Source organism: Puma concolor, chromosome B4 (assembly GCF_028749965.1).
Source record: "Puma concolor isolate L17-30 chromosome B4, mPumCon1.1.hap2, whole genome shotgun sequence".
In the NCBI taxonomy this organism is placed as follows: domain Eukaryota; kingdom Metazoa; phylum Chordata; class Mammalia; order Carnivora; family Felidae; genus Puma; species Puma concolor.
The window spans coordinates 127,514,907-127,534,010 of NC_141673.1; the positions used below are offsets into that span (position 1 = coordinate 127,514,907).

At 42.0% G+C, this 19,104-nt stretch overlaps 1 protein-coding gene across 1 annotated transcript in view; it reads left to right on the forward strand.

Annotated features, from left to right (window-relative positions):
* The window catches only part of CUBN (cubilin), a 278,146-nt gene that overhangs the window by 86,977 nt on the left and 172,065 nt on the right, over positions 1-19,104 (forward strand). The window contains exon 28 of the mRNA XM_086714844.1: positions 16,350-16,500. Within this exon, the coding sequence (XP_086570970.1) occupies positions 16,350-16,500 (151 nt within the window). The remainder of the gene's footprint in view (positions 1-16,349; positions 16,501-19,104) is intronic.

A 19,104-nucleotide genomic window follows, 5' to 3' on the forward strand; every position in this document is an offset into this window, starting at 1 on the left:
GGTCCCAGCTGAGTGACTGTTACTGCAGCCAGAATTGAGTTATTTTGAATCAATAAAGCTGAGATTATGGAAGGACTCGATTAGGTGCTGGTCGGACATTGTGCCCAACCTTGCTGAGGGGTGTGGGTTGGTAGAAAGCCCATTGGGAAGCTAAACCATCCTTTATTATTTGTCCTCTGGGCAAAACAAAATGATTCAGATTTGGAAATTAAATATTCAATGGGAGGAAGGGTCACTTGCCTAAAGGAATAAATAAGACCATACTGTCCATGCAGTTATGGGAAGTCAACCTTAAGGATTCTCTGTGCGTCCCACAACTTGATTTCACTTCTTAATTTTTATGCTGAGTCTGAGTCTCTGCACAGAGGAGGAGATTTCTAATAGCTGATTGAGTATAGAAATGAAAGTGATGGGTTTGGGAGACATCAGCACAGAGATGTGCAGGAGGGCCAGAGCCTGTATTAAGTCGACAGGGAGCATGTGTTCGTGGCGTGTAGAGGAAAGAGGGAAACTCTGAGGTGGTTGTGCCATGGACGCTAAGGGCAGAGAGTATAAAGAAGGTGACAGTGATCAACAAGGGGGAGAGGCTCCCCAGGGGCCAAGGGGGATCTCAGGGTTAAGAAGTGTCCCACGGAGATCACTGTGACTCCAGGCAAAGTGATGTTTGGGGGAAGGGGGAGCAAGAGTGGGACCACAGTACGAAGAAGCACAAAGGGCAGAGAGTGAGCGTAGACAGAGGTTTAAGTCCATGAATTCACTGTCTGAATTCTCTCAAGGAAATGGCATTAAGTCCTAGCTTCCTTTCTCCAGTCCTCATCCTACATTTCCCTAACTCGTCCTCATGAGGCAAGCTCTCACAAGACACCCTCCTCTGCATTTTGTCTTGTATGTCAGTGTCTCTTCTAATGTGGCCCCGGGTTAGAGTCAACACTCCAGTGAAGCTGGCCAGGGTCAAGTAGGCTGGGACTGTATTATCTGGCTCATATACTTCTGGTATTGTACGTAGGCTGAGGTTACACGGGCTTATTGTTAGTCAAGTTATAATGCGGGACTATATTAATACCTGTATTCTCCAGGTCACTTTTATACGAACTGTAATGGCTTCAGAGCCATACATAGGATGTCATTCCTACCAAATTATATTTGACTATTTTGCCTGCGAATTGAACTCATGATCCTTCTAAACCCCGCTTCTTTGGTCTGTAAATTATCCATTTGCATATAGACTTACTGGCCTCTGGCCTACTAGTTCTTCAAAAGTAGTTGATAAAAATGTCAAAAAAGATGGTGCCTGTTCCAAATACTCCAAAATAACATCTTTCTTTGGTAAGATGATGTATTGTCGGACACTTCTGGGATAGCACTATTCAAACTTGATAATAGTAATTGCTGACCTCTCTTAAACACTTATTATTTGCTAGGTAATTATTACAGCAACACTATAATGTAAGATATATTACCCCATTTGACAGGTGAGACAGTTGAGGCAAATGTCCACAGTCACAAACATTAGAGGTGTTGAAGTCAGGCTTTCTATCAGGCCCTGTGGCACGGCCAATGCTTTTACTTATGACACTGCACACCCTCTCTGTATACACTCACAATTTTCTGTCACCTTCAGAGATGACATGAGGAGATGTCCATGGAGCCTGCAGATTTACCATAATACTGTCACAGAGAGGAGTCTATATTATTTTAGCACACTTCTTCATAGATAAGCACTGGTCATTTATTATAATCACCTTTTTTTTTTTTTTTTTTTTTTTGCTACATAGTGACAAACTATTTTTAGTGTCCAATTTAGAATTTTTCCAAAAAATGCTGTCAATCTTACCCATGAGATTCTAGAATAAATCTTTTCTTCAGTTTGGAAGTTGAAACATTTTCCTTGAGACCTCTGGCCATTCTACTATTTTTCATTGTTGTGTTTTATGCTCTTGGTTGCAGATACACACTTGAACTAAACCATTAGAATTGTGAAAGGGTTGTCCTCTGAGGAAAGTAAAAAGCCTCATGACCCAGGATAAACTAAGAAGCTGGAAAAGGGCAGGAACAAAAGCAGCTTAGTGGCCTCTCCCTGCACATGTATACTCCATTTCCATCTGTCTTCCCAAAAGTTTCCTCTGCTTTTCTGCAGCCTCACAACTTTACCTTCAATATGGCTGCCCCAGCCATGAGTCCACATGACCATTTGCCTCGAGCTCTTACAACCAACTAGGCTTCCCCTTGGTGATCAGTTACCAGCACGGAGGTCTCATATTTTTTTTTAATGTTTATTTATTTATTTTTGAGAGAGAGAGAGAGAGAGAGAGAGAGAGAGAGAGAAGAAGAAGAAGAAGCAGGGGAGGGGCAGGGAGCAAGGGAGAGAGAGAATCCCAAGCCGGTTCCATGCTATCAGTGCAGAGCCTGACATGGGGCTCAGTCTCATGAACTGTGATATCATGACCTGAGCTAAGAGTCAGATGCTTAACCAACTGGGCCATCCAGGTGCCCCGGGGTCTCATCTTTTTGAGCCTGACAGTAAAGGCATGGATCTGGCCCACTTGTGGATGCATGCCCCTCTGGGCAGTATGACCGGCTCTGGCCAGGAGAAGTGAAGTCCAGTCCTCTGGCCAGTGTGGCTCATAGACTGTGTGTGGGGGCATGGTTTCTGCTGGCATGTTAAAACATTTCTTAACACTCATAAATTCAGTAAGGTTACACAATTAATTTGTGGTAACTATACCTTTTTGTAGTGCAGGATATAATTCAATCAAGCCCAAAAAATTCATTTAAAGGAATTGACTGCCTTATCACGTAAATTGGATCTCATTGTCTCTTCTTCTAGTTTCAAAATTATACTAGCTATGTTTCTGTTTTCCCTTCATCACATTATGCTCTTTTCTGAAAGTGCCGATCCATTCATATTTTGATCTTTCATTTGCCCTAATCTTAGCTTTAGAAAGTAGACATTTTTTCTAACTGTGCAGTTTCCCAAAGTTGAGCCAATTTGTGTGCTCATAAAATGGTCAGAAAACTATATAAGCTCCATTGTTCCTTCTTAATTGATTTCTTCAGAGGTTTCCCTTTTTATTGCCCCAAAAGTTATTCCTGACTTTGTGGGCAGAATTTAATTTTATGAGAATTTGTCATCTGTGTTGAATTTTCTTTCTTTTCTCTATTGCTTCTCTTTTTTCTTTAATTTTGAATTGTTTTGGTCCATGAGCTCATATCTCCTTTTGAAGTTGGACTCCCTAAAACCTTAGGCCCATGGCTGGTATAGTCAGTATCACAGTCTCCAGGGACATCGATTAGTGTCTCCTAGTGTTTTGTTCTACATTAACAACCACTTTTCTGCTGTCCAGAATTAATCCAGAGTAGCATTTCTCTTCACTGTTTACTTTACTTTTCGAGAGAGGAGAGCGTTTAAAGAATTCATCAAATTCCATGCTTTTTCCAGTTTAGACATCTGAGAGATGTCCAGATGGTTGAAATTATCTCCCCTTTGCCACCCCTGCGTGTCTCTTTGTGCTGCACTAGTGTCCACATATTTCCTTGGGAACAAATTGGAATCTCTACTGAGGAAGAAGCCCATGTGAAGGTGAAGCCCCTGTAACTGGCTGCATTCCAGAGTCACTTGGAGATCTTGTTAGAAAAACATATTCCTAGACCTCACCCCAGACCTACTTAACCAAAGTCTCCGGGAATCTCACTAGAGACTGCACCACTGCACCCACCCCCCTACCCCCCCCCACCCCCCCACCTCCCCCACCCCCCCCACCGAGCTCTTGGGCCAGCACTTGAGATCACTGTCTGCAGCCCACTTTGACTCTGACAATACATTTTACCCTCACTTCAAAGCTCTCTTCAGGGAGTTATAAATATTTTTAATAGGTATCTACTTAATGTGTCCCTTCAAGTGCTATCATTGAATGTTTCTCTTTCAATAGGTCTTACTTGTCCATTCCTATAAGATGAATCACATCTTTTTCTTACCAAGACGCAGTGATACTATCATTATATTTATCTCATCATATAAAGACATCAGCTTTACTTTGCGATTTTTGTGTTCTGATTCAAAACTTTTCTCCCCCACCCGTATTTATTTGGCATCTTTGCCACTATCATCTTCCAGCTCATTTCTTTTTTTTTTTTTTCTCCAGCTCATTTCTGTATACCCTTCCGGTCCTTCCCCTTCTCAAATCCTCTTGATTATGTCAGTGACTTCTGTCCAATGCATTTCCCAGTCTTCATAAGATTGATGTTATCTCTTGCCAAATCCTCTCTCTGATGTCATCTTGTCCACCAGATGTTTATATTATTGTTAATTACACTCCAGTGTCCTCTTCCAATTACAAAATCATGCATTTCAAGTGAAAGAATGGACCCAAACTGGGTCTTCAAGTCCTACACTTGTGTTTTCTAAGTCTGCGGCCTGAGCCATGCAATTTTCCATACCGTGACTGTGAAACACCAGGCCCGGGTGATATTGCGATTAGTTAAGGTAACACGAGCTGTTGTTATATGTTCTCAGATGCTTCGTGTACTACAAGTTTATTTCTCAGTCGTGTTGGAGAGCATGCATGTGTTCCTTGCCTTGCACATGGTGATTCAGGAACCCAGACAAAAGGGAAGTCGATTTGGGGAAGCCTTTATACCTCTCTCTGCCGCAAATGTTGATAGATGTTTTACACATATCAGTTTGAGAAATGCTAAATTAAACACAGTCAAATAGGGGTTGTTGTTTTGTTCTGCATTTGCTGCGGTATGTCCTCAAGCCATACCACCCTAAATATGCATTATTCATTCACATATCCAGTCATCTGGTCATTCAAATAGATTTCAGACACATAGACTGTGTCCCTTCCTTGTCTTCCCCGAGGAAGAATAACTTACCAAGTTCAAAGAGAAGTTGTGTTGGAGGAGCTGTCAGAGCTAACGCAGCCGCGAGTTCGAGTGGCAAAGGTAGAGTTTAATCCGTCATGTGCTCCTACAGTGGGATCCAGCACGAACCGCACTCCCTTCGCTTTGTAGGGAGGCGACTGGACGTTTCAAAGGGAGAATGAGGGAGTTGGGAGGGGGCAGCAGCCCGAACACTCAGGGAAGTGAGAAATGACAAAAGGTTAGTCCGTGTCAGTGTGGCCAGGCCAGCTGCAGCATGCTGTTGGCTGCAGCCATGGGAGTTAGGATTCTGCCCTCCCACACAGACTGGGAGCCAGGGTCCCATCCTTCCTGAAGATTACATTTCAAAGGCATGGCTCTCAGATCCTTGAGAAAGTACTCCTGAGTCCTAGGAGGCACACATACATCTCAAAGGGACAGAGGAAGGATTCACACCTATAAGCCCTTTTTAGTAAGTGTTCTAAGAAAGGGTGGTCAGGGGCCCAGCCTCAGGTGTGGCTGGAACAAACCATCAATTCTTCTGGTTGCCTTGAGCTTTTCTCAGGCAGGCACTTTAAGCGGGGCAGGGGTCATCCTGGGGATGTGACCTTGAGCTGTTAGAAACCATGTTAGTGTTTAAGTATTTTAATATGGGGGGCGTGAGTGGATGAAAGCACGTGTGCCCAGAGTCCTCATCTTTTGTAGGCCAAGGTTGAGGCCTAGTCAGGAAGAAGGTTCGGAGAGGCCTGGCTAGAGTCGAGCCCAGGAGAAAATCCTTGTCAGAACTGAAGGAAGTCCAGTGTGGCTGAGGCTGAGTGTGGGGCTTCTGGGTGGATGGGACCCTGCGAGCCAGCGAGCGAGCGAGCATAGCCCAGCACTGAGGGGGCATGAGGAGGAGTTTCAGGGACCTCCCCTGGAGCAGCAAGAGGTCTTTCAGGAGTGTGAGCCTGAAACGGCCTGCTCAGATTGGCGCCTTTAAAGACTCTGGCTTTAAGGGAAAATGGAAGGGAGGTGAAAGTAACTGTGGAGATCCAGTGAGGGGGTCGCTGCAGCCCAGGCGAGAGAGAGAGGGCACCAGTTCCTTGCAAGCTGAGGAGGGACAATGTAATAGAAGGATTTGAGAGCACCGAGGAGGTAAAATCAGCAGAAGTGGACCAATGATTGGATGGGAGTGGGGCTGGTCCAGGCGAAGACAAGGCTGAGATATAATTAATGGTTCATCTCTTAAGACACTTGAGTTTCCTCTTGCTTTCTGTCTGCAGCTGGCGTCACTGATGCATTTGGCACTTCTCACAAAGGATAAATGATAAAGCCAACATTTTAGTCCGCTTACTTCACTCGAAGCTCTGTTAAATATAACAAAGAATATGTTGATTCCATTGACTAATGGAGTTTTGCATGTGATCATTATAATTTAGAAATTACTATTATTTCTTTAATGTTTATTTATTTTTGAGAGAGAGAGAGAGAGAGAGAGAGAGAGGAAGGGACAGAAAGAGAGGAAGACACAGAAGCCAAAGCAGGCTCCAGTCTCTGAGCTGTCAACACAGAGCCCGATGCAGGGCTCGAACCCACAAAACATGAGATCAAGACCTCAGCTGAAGTTGATCGCTTAACCGACTGAGCCACTCAGGTGTCCCTAGAAATTATTTTTAGTTTTCTCTATTATTACAGAGAATAAGGACTTTATTGTATCCTTGAATTTGACAATTCTTGTTTTAAAATATAATTACCCATGAAGAAAACATAAAGAAATTATTTTTGAGGACTTTAATTACTAAACTTCTACATGGCTCAGTTTCCAGAACTCTAAAATGCGGAGAACAGTATACCTACATTATAGAGCTGCTAGGAATTTTAAATTTAGGAAACATACATGAAGGGTTTAGAATAACACTCCACTAATAAATATTACTTATTAAATGCTACTAAGTATTATTTATTATTATTTCAACATAAACATGATTTTGTGGATTAACTTTTGCTATCTAAAATATTTTGCAGTCCGTGCAAAGCTATGATTTCCAAAACAGCCTTCCCAGTTGTGATGAGGATAGATTGGTCCCATGTATTGAAAGCAGAGCTTCTGTCTCCTGGCCTCTCAGCTTTTCTACAAAAGCCATGGGAATTCTATATCTGAATCTAAGAAGTATGGTAGTCAGTATCCCACTTGCCAACAGGAGAAAAGCATTTGAGATTTTATGTCTTAGTAACAACGGGTCTGAGCCGACTTTCATCATCATGGCACCTCCTTAAACACTTCCTGGGCAGATGAGTCACGCTTCCTCTAACTGTCTGTCAGAGGAAGTTTGCTTCTGGGACACCTCGCATTTGGCTTAGAATTCAGAGATAAGCTCTTTTAATTCTGAGGACAACTGCCATCCCAAAACACTCATAAAAACTGACAACAATATACCAAACAATTCAATTTATGTCTCTGTACTAGATATGAATCTTGCATTGTACCAATCATGATCTGGGTGCAAAAGCTTAGAATGCAGTGTATTCATTGATTATTAAGCCACATACTTCATATTATCATTAAGAGTAACAAGATGCATTTTACAAGAAATTTAATATTCTGGTGTCGTCCAAGCAAAGGGTGATTTTTTTTTTTAAATCATGAAAAATTAAAAGGAGAGCTATTTATCTCAGTGTAATCAAAATCCCTTTCCTCAGAAGGAAATGCTGATCTTTCCTGGCCATCCCTCACAGTGAAGAATTTTCATGTGATTGCGTGAATTTGCTGCAGTTAATGAGGCAGACACACCAGCCCTCAAAAGATTGCCTTTGCTCTTGTATTCCAAAGAAACTCTGTGTGTTTCCCCTCTCAATATTCTCTCAAATGTGAAAGACAGAATGAGGATGATTAATAATCAGACCTACAGGGGCACCTGGGTGGCGCAGTCGGTTAAGCGTCCGACTTCAGCCAGGTCACGATCTCGTGGTCCGTGAGTTCGAGCCCCGCGTCAGGCTCTGGGCTGATGGCTCAGAGCCTGGAGCCTGTTTCTGATTCTGTGTCTCCCTCTCTCTCTGCCCCTCCCCCGTTCATGCTCTGTCTCTCTCTCTGTCCCAAAAATAAATAAACGTTGAAAAAAAAAATTAAAAAAAAAAATAATCAGAACTACAGATAACTTCCACTCTACCCTGAAGACAGGAAGAAGTACATCAGACGCTTAAAAATTGAAATTGCCCTATCAGCACTTCCTTCCCTCGGGGACCTCACCTAGCTCTCTCCTCAGACCATCAGCAAGTGCATGGAAGTTCCCTTCTACCATCTAAGGGGCACGTGGCTTGAATGAGAACCCATAGCTCAGAATGCTAAATTTTAAAATTAGGGATTATTGTTGTGGATTTTCATTAATTATCTTGATTGTCCACTTTGTAAAATAAAGAAGAGGGGCACCTGGGTGGCTCAGTCAGTTAAGTGTCCAACTTTGGCTCAGGTCATGATCTTGTACTTTGTGGGTTTGAACCCCATGTTGGGCCCCATACTGACAGCTTGGAGCCTGGAGCCTGCTTCGGATTCTGTGTCTCCCTCTCTCTCTCTCTCTGCTTTGCCCCTGCTCATGCTCTCTCTCTCTCTCTCTCTCTCTCTCTCTCAAAAATAAATAAACATTAAAAAAATAAATGAAATAGGAAAGATTTCCAACTGCAACATTCCAGAATTAAAAAAATAAATGCCATGTTTACCCTTCAGTCCTTATATTTACTCTTTATTTAACAGGCTTTTCCCCTCTTCTTCCCTGAACTGGGAAAAGTCTGCCTGGCAGCACTCTAGATCCTTCCAGCTCAAGGTTCAATGACTTCATGTTGTTCTGTGAAGCAGATTTCTCCCTGTTTCTGAGTCCATCTGTAGCAGATGGTGAGGCTTTTAGGAGGCAGAATAATTTTTTTAAGAACAGTTCAGTGTTCCGCTGTAGTGATGCAGTTGGCAGAGGGAACTCCTCGGTTCATGGAATTAAATGTTCATGTACACGCAGGAGAGTAGGCTTGGCTCTCAGTGCATCTCAGTTACCACCAGGGAGGGAATTAGGCATTTACTACTCCATCAGCGACTCTCAGAACTTATATTTGTAAGAAGTCTTTAGTCCCTGAACAGCAGAAGGGATTCTTTTTAAATAAAGAATTCGTCTAATTAATCATAAAAACCTAGTTACGATTTAAAAAAAGGAAACATTAGGGGCAAAATATGGTTTTAAATTAATGCTGAAGGAGATTACCTTATATAATAACATTGTAATGGGCTAATTTTCATGTATAAACTTGAGATCCGTATAAAAGACTACAGAAATAGACAGTATAATATTTTTAGTAGACCAGCTGGGTGTCTGCGAACCTAAAAGGGTATGGAATTCTGAGAGTGGAAAAACATTACCAATGCATATCTATGTCAATGCAATGCTATGTCAATAGGTCCCCAAAGATAATCCTTGAAAAAATAAACTGATCACACAGGAATACATAGTCATTGCAGGAAGTTTGGAAAATATAGAAAAAGTTAGGTAAAATAAAAATGATCTCAATAATAACATCACTCCTAATAATTTCTGGTGGTATTTATTTCCTGTAGTCGCTCCTTATGTATTTTATTTTAATACGCAAAGGGGATCTTCTGGACACAACTATCCTATAATGACTTTTTCCCAGATCACACTAGCTTGTGAACGTTTGTCCGTGTTGTTCACTATGCCACATGATTTATGACATTGCACATGCCATCATCACGATACGGTCACCTATTCTTGTGGAACATTTAGAACTTTTTCAGATTTCCACTATTATGAGCCATGCTGAGATAAACATTCTTGTAGTTAAATCTGTGCACATATACATGTGTAGACAATGACTTGAAAAGTCAAACAAACAAACAAACAAAGGCCAAAAAAGAAAAAAACAAATCAACCTTTGTGGCTCCTAAAATGAGCAATGTATGGAAAGCAGAAACAGAAGTGTCAGTGCGCTATTAAGAGTGAACAGCGGCTAGCTGCCACATGGGAAGGAGACGATCTCATCTGGGCGTGAGACCAACATCTAATTCAGAGTGACACTGAATAACTCAGAACGTGGTCTTCGATGGGTTTCTTGCTGTCATGCAAAGCCCAGAATTCTGAGTAATTGTTTAATTTTAGATGGGTATTTCATATTTCCTGCCCCACCCTGTCAGCACATGGCAGCATGGCTTTTCCTGTGCTGCGGCGAAGATGTGTGCCTGTATATCAGACACTGTGTGTGGCCACGTGTCTGGTGGAGACGCTGCCTCCCGGGGCCATCGCGGAGCCATCTACAATCTACCAGGCTCTGCTTCTTAGTTTTCATCATTAACATTTGCCTAATTTACCCTCCACAATCTGATTACCTTTTTACCCCTGCCTTAGCCTTTTCTCATCCACTAGGGGAACTTTTGCCCAACTCCACGAATCTTGTTTGGAAGCTTTTACTGTGGTTCCAGGAATATTATGAAGTCCTTCAGATTTAAAGTAAATGTGAAAGGTTCTAGGTTTATCCGAGAGATTTATGTGTAAACGCTCTTAATAACTACTCTCATGAGGCACTTTTCATGGGTCCTTTTAGCACTGTTTTCTGGGGGGGGGGGGAATCTGAAGAAACGCCCCAAGAATTCACCGATTCCCACCCTTTTGGAGCACCGGTGGCTAAGCAGCTAGAGCTGCAGGCTGGCTGGACTGTCATGGGAGAGGAGGCAGTGACACGAAGAAACACGTGCAGAGACGCTTTCCCTACCGTTTGCCTCTCCCTTCCCCACCTCGCCAGCGCAGCCTTGGTAGATTTCCTAACGCTGTCTCCACCACCATCCCATTAGGATCCACCACCTCCCTCCACCCCGGCCCGCGCACCAGGCTTACGCTGTCCCCCACGGTATGGTTTGCTCTGGGCCACGCACCCCACACTTGGGAATGGCCTCAGTGTCCACACAGAAGCAGGTTGTCATAGCAACACGCTGCAAGCGATTCATGTTGGCCGTCCATCTCTTCACAAGTGATTCATTGATTCACTGCTTTCCCATCTGGTCTGCCGGGGATGATTTCTGTGAAGTGTTTTACATGAGTCAGCTCAAGTTGTCTACACCGTCATATTTTGTCTCTCAAAACTATTTCTAGAGTGGTTTCTTTGGGGAAAAAAAATGCCAAGAGTTAGAATAACATTTTAAGTGCATTCCACATGCCAAGTCTCACACTCAACCTAATTACACGGTGTGTCTCATTTGCTATTTACACCAACCTTATAAATACCATTATGGTGCCAAATTTATATAGAAATTGTAGCTAGGAGAGGGTGAGGACTTTTCACAAGATTACATTCTAAGGAAAGTTTAGAGCTGGACTAGACTGTGTACCCATAGGCTGATCACGATTAATATCTCTAGTCTGCTCTTACAATAAAATTACTTCCTGGCTTCCATTTGAATACAATCTGTTGGTGACACTGGCTTCACAAAGCTAATCTAAAAATTCATTGAGTATAGGTCTCAGAAAGTTTAACTGTGTTCTTTCTATAAGCATTAGGTGATTCTCTACTGCACCTAAAATTCTCCCTCATGGCAGGTGGGATATTTCAATACATGTTAAACTCTAAAGGATAACCTTATTTTTGTTTTTAAAGATTTGTAGTAGAAGGGGGACCAAAATTTTTTCCTGAAGTTTCTCCATATTTTAGTAATATCTTCCCAAGAGCCCCTTGATTTAATTTCTCTATTTGGTCTATATTTAATTCTTAAAATTAATGATCCACTCTAAGCAAGTTTTATTTCAGAAAAATGTCAAGGAAATAAGAAAAAGTATGAATTAGATGCCAATCTAAAATAGAACTGAATTCTAGTTATTACTCCCCATAATGCTAAAGTGAGTTTAGAAAGGTAGTATATCCATACATCCCATGCTTATAAATATATGAAATAATTATAATTTTTTTCATCAAAGTCACAAATATTCAAAATCATAAAAGAAATTTAGCAGCAAAGAAGTACTTCAAAAGCACATTTCTGTTCTGAGAGTTCTTGGCAATTCATAAAGCTGATTCCCATTGAGAGAACAGGTTGAGGTTCACGTTAGCTGATACTGGGTTCCTCCGGACTCGAGTTCCAGAGTTGCTACAAAATCCTTACTCTTACAAAAATTCAACTCTCTGTCAGTGAGGCATCCTCAGTTTTATATCTTCTACCTTGCATGTATGGTTCTTAATTAGAAGGAGTCCACGGATCATTTCATATTGCACCTGGAGTCTGAAGTCCCTAATGGTCTCAGAAACTACGCATGTGCCAAATTATCAAACCCATGCAAAGGAAGTCGATAGAAATTGGTAAATGTGGCTTAGGCAAGAGATTTCCTTCCTCTCTGCCTGTCCACTTGAGGGTGGAGCGGGGGTGCAGAGACCTACACCACATAAATCCTAAACGAACAGTCTCCTTAAGAGAATAATTGAAAGGATTCTACACAGGAGGTTGTAATATATACACATATTTACATTTGAAGATACGTTGAACCGCCAACCTGAAAATGGAAGCAGCATTGCAGATATTTAAAAAAAAAAACAAACAAGAAACACCCCTCTCCACACGGTTATACAACTTAGATCTGCATATTTCAAGTGAGAATCTCCATCTTTCTTTTCTTAATTTCTATTCGTTTCCTTCTGTGGACTTAATTCCAAGCTTAGATATTGTGGATCTTTAGGCTTTCTAAACGCAGGGGAAATCATACCCTTCGCGGGACCAAGCCAGAATGCTCGCCAGTAGTGGCAATGAGTCACAGCTGCAATGTCCTGTGGTTAGCCTTCTGCTCTGAAAACAGAATCGGGAGCAGCAGGCACCTACTGGTTTCCATGGCAACCAGTATTTGTGTACTTTGAACAATGACTGTTCCTTTTTGTGTGGTAAATTTACGCGGGAATGAATTGTTGAGGTGACGTTAGCCATCTGTGTGAATATAAACAAAAAACCCCCCGATTTAATTAAGTGTAAACTTCAGAAGGACATAGCGTTGGGGGTTGGGGTGCTTTTGTATAGAGGTATTGTCCTACACTAATTAATTCATTTGTTTATTTGACATATTTAAGCATTTTCATCAATGTCTATTCGATGTTTCAGTGTGCATCACTTTCTCCCCTCCAAAGGCAAAAAGAAACTAATTGTCATTCATCAGTGTTCCCCCCACCCACCCCCACTCCCTGTGGCCCCCCTCACCCCCCACCATCCCATTCACAATGTGTTATTTTAGAAGGACTGGGATTCAGGGGCTCTCCTTCAATGAGGTAATCCTATCCGGAAGGAAGAGAAAAATGTCCCCTCCAAGTCATGTGAAAATGTCAGCTTTCTTAACCTTGCTGAGCTGGGGAGGCAAAACTACTGTAATGCTTACGGCCTTGTAGCGAATCTAAAATTCACTTCCTCAAAATGTCACTGCCTACCATTTCAGAAGACCCGTCAAGCTGAGAGCGATTGCGGTGGTGGGGAAATCTTACCTCGTGTTTTGTGGCATAAAGATGAAATAATTAAAGCTTTGGTCACTGAACTACAACCCAGAGCTAAGAATGAGCCTTCTGGAGTGGAAAATAGTGGAGTGTTTCTTGCTTATTATACCTCTGCCTGGGAACAGTATGTTTATTTTTGTATTAATTAGTTTGGGATTGGAATCGGTACACTGGATTTAATAAAAAAAAAAAAAAAAAAACCCTCTGAAGCTGGGATAAATACCCTACAGTGAAGCAGTAACTTAGGAGTAAACAGATTGCAACATGGCCCTCCTCCCCTACTTGTACCTCCCGCCTTAGATGGAGGGATCTGAGAGCAGAAACGAAGGGCTTTGGGTTTTCCCTCCTCTTTTTGTGTTGCTTTATTCTTTCTCCCAATTTTTGCTCCCTCATTATGGCTTCTGTCAACTAGCCTATGAAGGAGACACTTGTTAATTAATATACCTAGTCAAAGCAGCAGCGGCCTTAAAAAAGACAAAGGAAACTGAAGCGATACGCCTGAAAAATAAATTTCATCTTTATTCGTTTGCTTCAAATGCTTAGGTTTACTACCTAAGGGCGAGTTATCTAACAGACTTCTGAATGTCTCTCTTTAAATCTCTGCTGACCTTCCCCCAAATATCACAGGCATGTATGACTGATGACCAGCTAGTTTTGAGAACTCCATGAGACAGGCCAACATTTAGAAATCTGTAATTTATTATAATCTTGAACAAGGCCCTTCCTGATCCCTGCCACCAGCCCTTCTACAGAGAGGCCCACAAAGGATCCAGACTCTTTGTTGCCTAAAAGAATCATGCTGAAATTTAGGACTCTAAGACCCTACTATGTACCTAACTATGTAGGATTCAAGTAATAGGGCAGATTAAATCCCACTGAAATAAATGCAGCTGTGGGGGAAATCATTGTGTTTGTTCCATTGTGTTTGTTCATTGAAGATGTATTGGGAATGTGCCCTCGACAAAGCCCTGAACTAGACAGAAGAGACTGGGAGAGGTGCTCTGGGCTCTAAGGAAACCCATAATCAGTAGGGGAGATGAGGCCCACATGGCTGGCAGTAGAACAGAGGGGAATGGAACCATTTCTACAAAGAAGCACGAGTAAAAGCTGAGGGGTTTCAAAGGAAAACTAATTCGTGAGTGAATCCCTAGGGATTAGGGAAGGCTCCATGGGGTGCTTTGTAGAATTTGATGATAAAGTTTTCCATGCTCTCATCAATATGTTTCAAACTATATCATAACATTTCAGTAAATAAAAATAATTTGGCCAATTTGGAACTTATTGAATCCAGATTACACATGTACCTACAGACATATTCATTCAAACACATGCACTCACACATACTCTTATATATGTGTACTCTACAGGAGAATAATCAAGGAAGTCTGTTAGTTTATGATCAGGTATTTTCAATTTTGTTTCATGGACAGTTCATCCCAAGGGTAACCAGAACAAAGTAGACAATGATGTGGACGTTAGTAGAGGAAAAGAAAAATATAATGGCCTGAGTCACAAGGAGCCAACTGTTTTGGATTATCATGATCTTTCCTGATTGAAAGAGATATGGCAGAGAAGTTTATTTATTTTTTAGTTTAGAGGTGTATTTCAGATGAAATGAATAAATGAGGCAGATAAAGGGTACACGACAGGATATACAAATACCTCAGTGGGAAAGTGAGCAAAAACCACAGCAGAAAAGTTCCAAGAGAAGAAATATAAATGCCTAATAAGCACGAAAAACCTTCAACCTCAAAGTAACATAAGTTGAGCCAATTACAAAACCAAACATATTTTCCCTATCGGTATCAGCTCTAAAAATAATAGCAGTCACGGGGTGCCTGGGTGGCTCAGGTGTTCAGCATCCAACTCTTGATTTCAGTTCAGGTCATGATCTCACAGTCTGTGGGATCCAGCCCGCATCGGGCTCTGCTCTGACAGCATGGAGCCTACTTGGGATTCTTTCTCTCTCCGTCTCTCTTTTGACCCATATCCCATGCACGCATGTGTGTGTGCTCTTTCTCTCTCCAAAATAAATAAGATCAACTTAAAAAAGAATAGCAATTGTAATTGCCAAAGTCCCATTGTAGTAAATTGCTGGTGGGGGATACACTGGTATAAACTTTCTGGTAAGAGACTTAATAATATAGATCAAGAGCCATAAAAGATTATATTCTCTGATTCATTCCCCTTATAGGAATCTTTCCTGAGGGACATTTAAAATATCAAACAAACATTCATATTGGCAAAAAATTGGAAATGTCCTTAAATGAACAACAATAGAGTATTAGAAGCATTTTACGCCACCATTAAAAATGTTTACACAGAGTATTTGCTGACATGCTTAGAAAAAAATAAGGAACGCACTTAAATGTATAGCCCAAGCTTGTACACACACATATATACCTGGACACATAGGTATATGTATACATACACAAGCAATGAAAAAAAAATGTTGACAAGAGAAACCTCCGGTATTAACAAAATATTAACAGTGGTTATCTTCAGTGGAATTAAATTTTGTATTCATTTTTTACATAGCTCTCTAAGCTGTCTAAATGCTTATGTTAGTATTTATATATATTTATATAAATTAGTATTTATATATATTTATATATATATCTTTCAATTATAAGATTGCTGTTCAACGAGCATCTCTTATATGTCATTAACGTGTGAACACATCTCATCTGGCCCACCATTTCCTTATTCTGTGCCTGGATTATACTTTCGAGGGAGCTTGCTAGGCTGACATAAAACCAAACACTAATATTTGGATTTCCAGATTTATTGGGCTTAGGACTCACCCATAAAGTCTCTCTATATAATCACCTATTTTTAATTTGTTAATTCTTATATTAAGCCTCCTGTGTTCAAACCACCTTAGCAGATTTACCCTTAAACTCAGCCAAGGAACAGCTTTTGCTACGTGAACAGACTTTACTTTTTCCCTGTGACACACCATGTAAAGCTCCCCACCCTGGGAAGTTTCTCCTTGATTCCAGCTCTACGACGGCCCCCAGCGGATGGGGCGCTACTGTGGAGCTGACCTACCGCCTGCAGGGAGTACCACGGGCTCCAGGCTTCAAGTGCTGTTCCACACCGATGGGGTCGGTCACCATGAGAGAGGATTTCAGATGCAGTGGTTCATTCATGGTAAGCCCTGGGCTGATCTTAGTTGTACTGGATGCTTGCTCCTTGACCAAGAATTCTTCCTTTCCCAGCTCTCACTTTGGAAACGATACCACCGCAAATAATGGGGCTTGGGTCACAATCTGGTGCAAGGCCTTGGAAACCTTCCTCAGACACTGGAGGGTTAATCCCGGCAGGGTTAAGAGAGGACAGCAGTTGGAGAGCTACTGAAGTCAGTGCAACAATAAATCACCAAAGAGAAAGGAGGGGAGCAGAGTGAAGTTTCTGGCGGGAGAAAGACCTGTCCTTGGGTGTGGCAAGCAAATGGCATTGGGGTCTCCCATGGGGAGTGGAACGGAAGGAGATTCCAGGCTTATTCTGACATTAGCAGAGAAGGAAGGGTGGGGATTAAGGGGCAAGAATGAGTCAATCCAAGAGAGAAGGGGAAGGGCATGCTTTGGGCTGAGAGGGGAGCAGGAGTAGAGAACTTACCGGCACTAAGCCAGGGCGTGTGTTGTACCTGCCAGACAGAGTAGGGCCACCCACCTACGAACTGGTGCTTCAGAAAGTAGGTAGGGATAATTATTCCTTTGAGGATGAAAATTCATGTTTAACAAGGGTTCTAAAACTTGTAGATTGACCTCTTGTGGCTGAGTCTAAAGGGAGTAGGCCCCAAAGTGGTGATTCTCAAGATGTGGTCCCCTGAGAGCAGCATCAGCATCACCCGGAACTTGTTAGAAATACAAATTCTTGGGCCCCATCCCAGACCTGTGGAAGCCCAATAATCTGTGCCTTAACTAGTCTTCCTGGTGATTAAAGTTTGAGATCCACTCTCCCCGAGTGATCCACACCTAACAAGTATAGTCCTTGTATGGGACACCTGGGTGGCTCAGTCTGTTAAGTGTCCGACTTTGGCTCAGGTCACGATCTCATGATTCATGATTTGAGCCCCACGTTGGGCTCTGCGCTGACACCTCAGAGCCTGGAGCCTGCTTCGGATACTGTGTCTCCCTCTCTCTCTATGCCCTTCCCCTCTCACGCTCTGTCTCTCTCTCTCTCTCTCTCTCTCTCAAAAATAAATAAACATTTAAAAAATCAAAATAAGTCCTTGTGAATATTACAATAGCAGTTCTCAACCAAGGGCTTAGGACTCACTGGTAGAGTTGCAATATTATACCAGGACTCACACGTAGACATGTAAGCTGTGGCCCGACTGTCAAAGTCAGGGGTGAGCCCAAGGTAAGCACACATAAATGTGTATTGTGGTTGACTCTTGAGTGTTGTTAAAATCATAGGCCATTTATTATATGAATCATAGCGTTGTACATAAGTGAGTACCCTTATTGTAGACTTGAGTGTTAGATGTTCTGTTAATATGAACTGGAGACAGAGTCTATTTCTGTTAAAAATACAAGTGTGGGGCTTTCAGCATTTAAAAGTATTCAGTGGTAATCCACAATGCTACTTATAGCTTGAAATACAGATTATGAATTCCCAAAGTGAACGAGCTATGATAATTAAGCCTGTGGGATTTCTGGACTGTTCTCTTCATTAAGTGGGTAGATTTAACCTTGGAAGGTCAATTTATTGATCTGTTAAGTGAAGGGAATGGATTGATTTATCTGTGTACTGTAGTCCACCTCTAGTATTCTGTGATTCAGAAATGGTGTGATTCTAAGGTAACTAGAGACAGTGTGAAAAGACCTAGAAGAAACAGGAACGTCTTGAGAAATGACCCAGATTTTCAAGGGCTGGGGATATTTTCCAGACAGTGCTTCTCAGACTTTCATGTGCATGTGAATCACTGGAGATCTTGTTAAAATGCAGAGTCTGATACAGGAGGCTAAGGTGTTTCTAAAAAGCTTTTAGGTCGTGCTGATGTTGCCACCCTGTAGACCACACTTTGAGGAACAAGGCGAGAGCAGATGTTAAGGCGGGAGAAAGAAAATCGTAGGAAGACAGCATCTCTAGAGACTAGAGAAAGCTTGTAAGGTGCTTCAAGGTCTCGTTGTACTAACAGCAGAAAAATCTCATCAATCTCTCAATGTCAGGAGGATATGAACTAGGGCCTCTGTGAGAAAGAAACTTAGTGCTTCAGAGATCCAAAGGGGAGAAAGCTTGCATGTGAGACAGAGGGTGGAAAGGAGGAAATGGTAACCAGGAGGGTTATCTAGGGTCCTCAGCCCTAGATACACATTGGAATTGCCTGGGAATTGTAAAGAGAACCCATGCCTGGGTTTCAGCCTTCAGAGATAGAATTCAGTTAATCCTTGGTGGGACCCTGACAATTGTTAATTTAAAACACCTCCCTAAGGAATTCTGCAATGCATCTAGGGTGGAGGGTTTTAGGAGCAGTGATTTTGTTGATGCTGGTTATATCTTTCTTCTCAGTGGGTTGCTTCCTCTCCCTTCCAGGCTGTTCTAGCTATCCTACCTCAAGGCCACACTAAGAAGTGTGATTTCAAGGACGTTATTGGCTACACTGGGTTATTGTGTCACTGGATTCTTCTAGCCAACATGCTAGACACAGTTGAATCCTCTGCTGAAAGCTTTGAGTTTTTGTTGGGAAAATTTTTTCTACTAGCTCTATTTTGAATCTGTCTTCCTTTGGAAAGGTCAAAGACACTC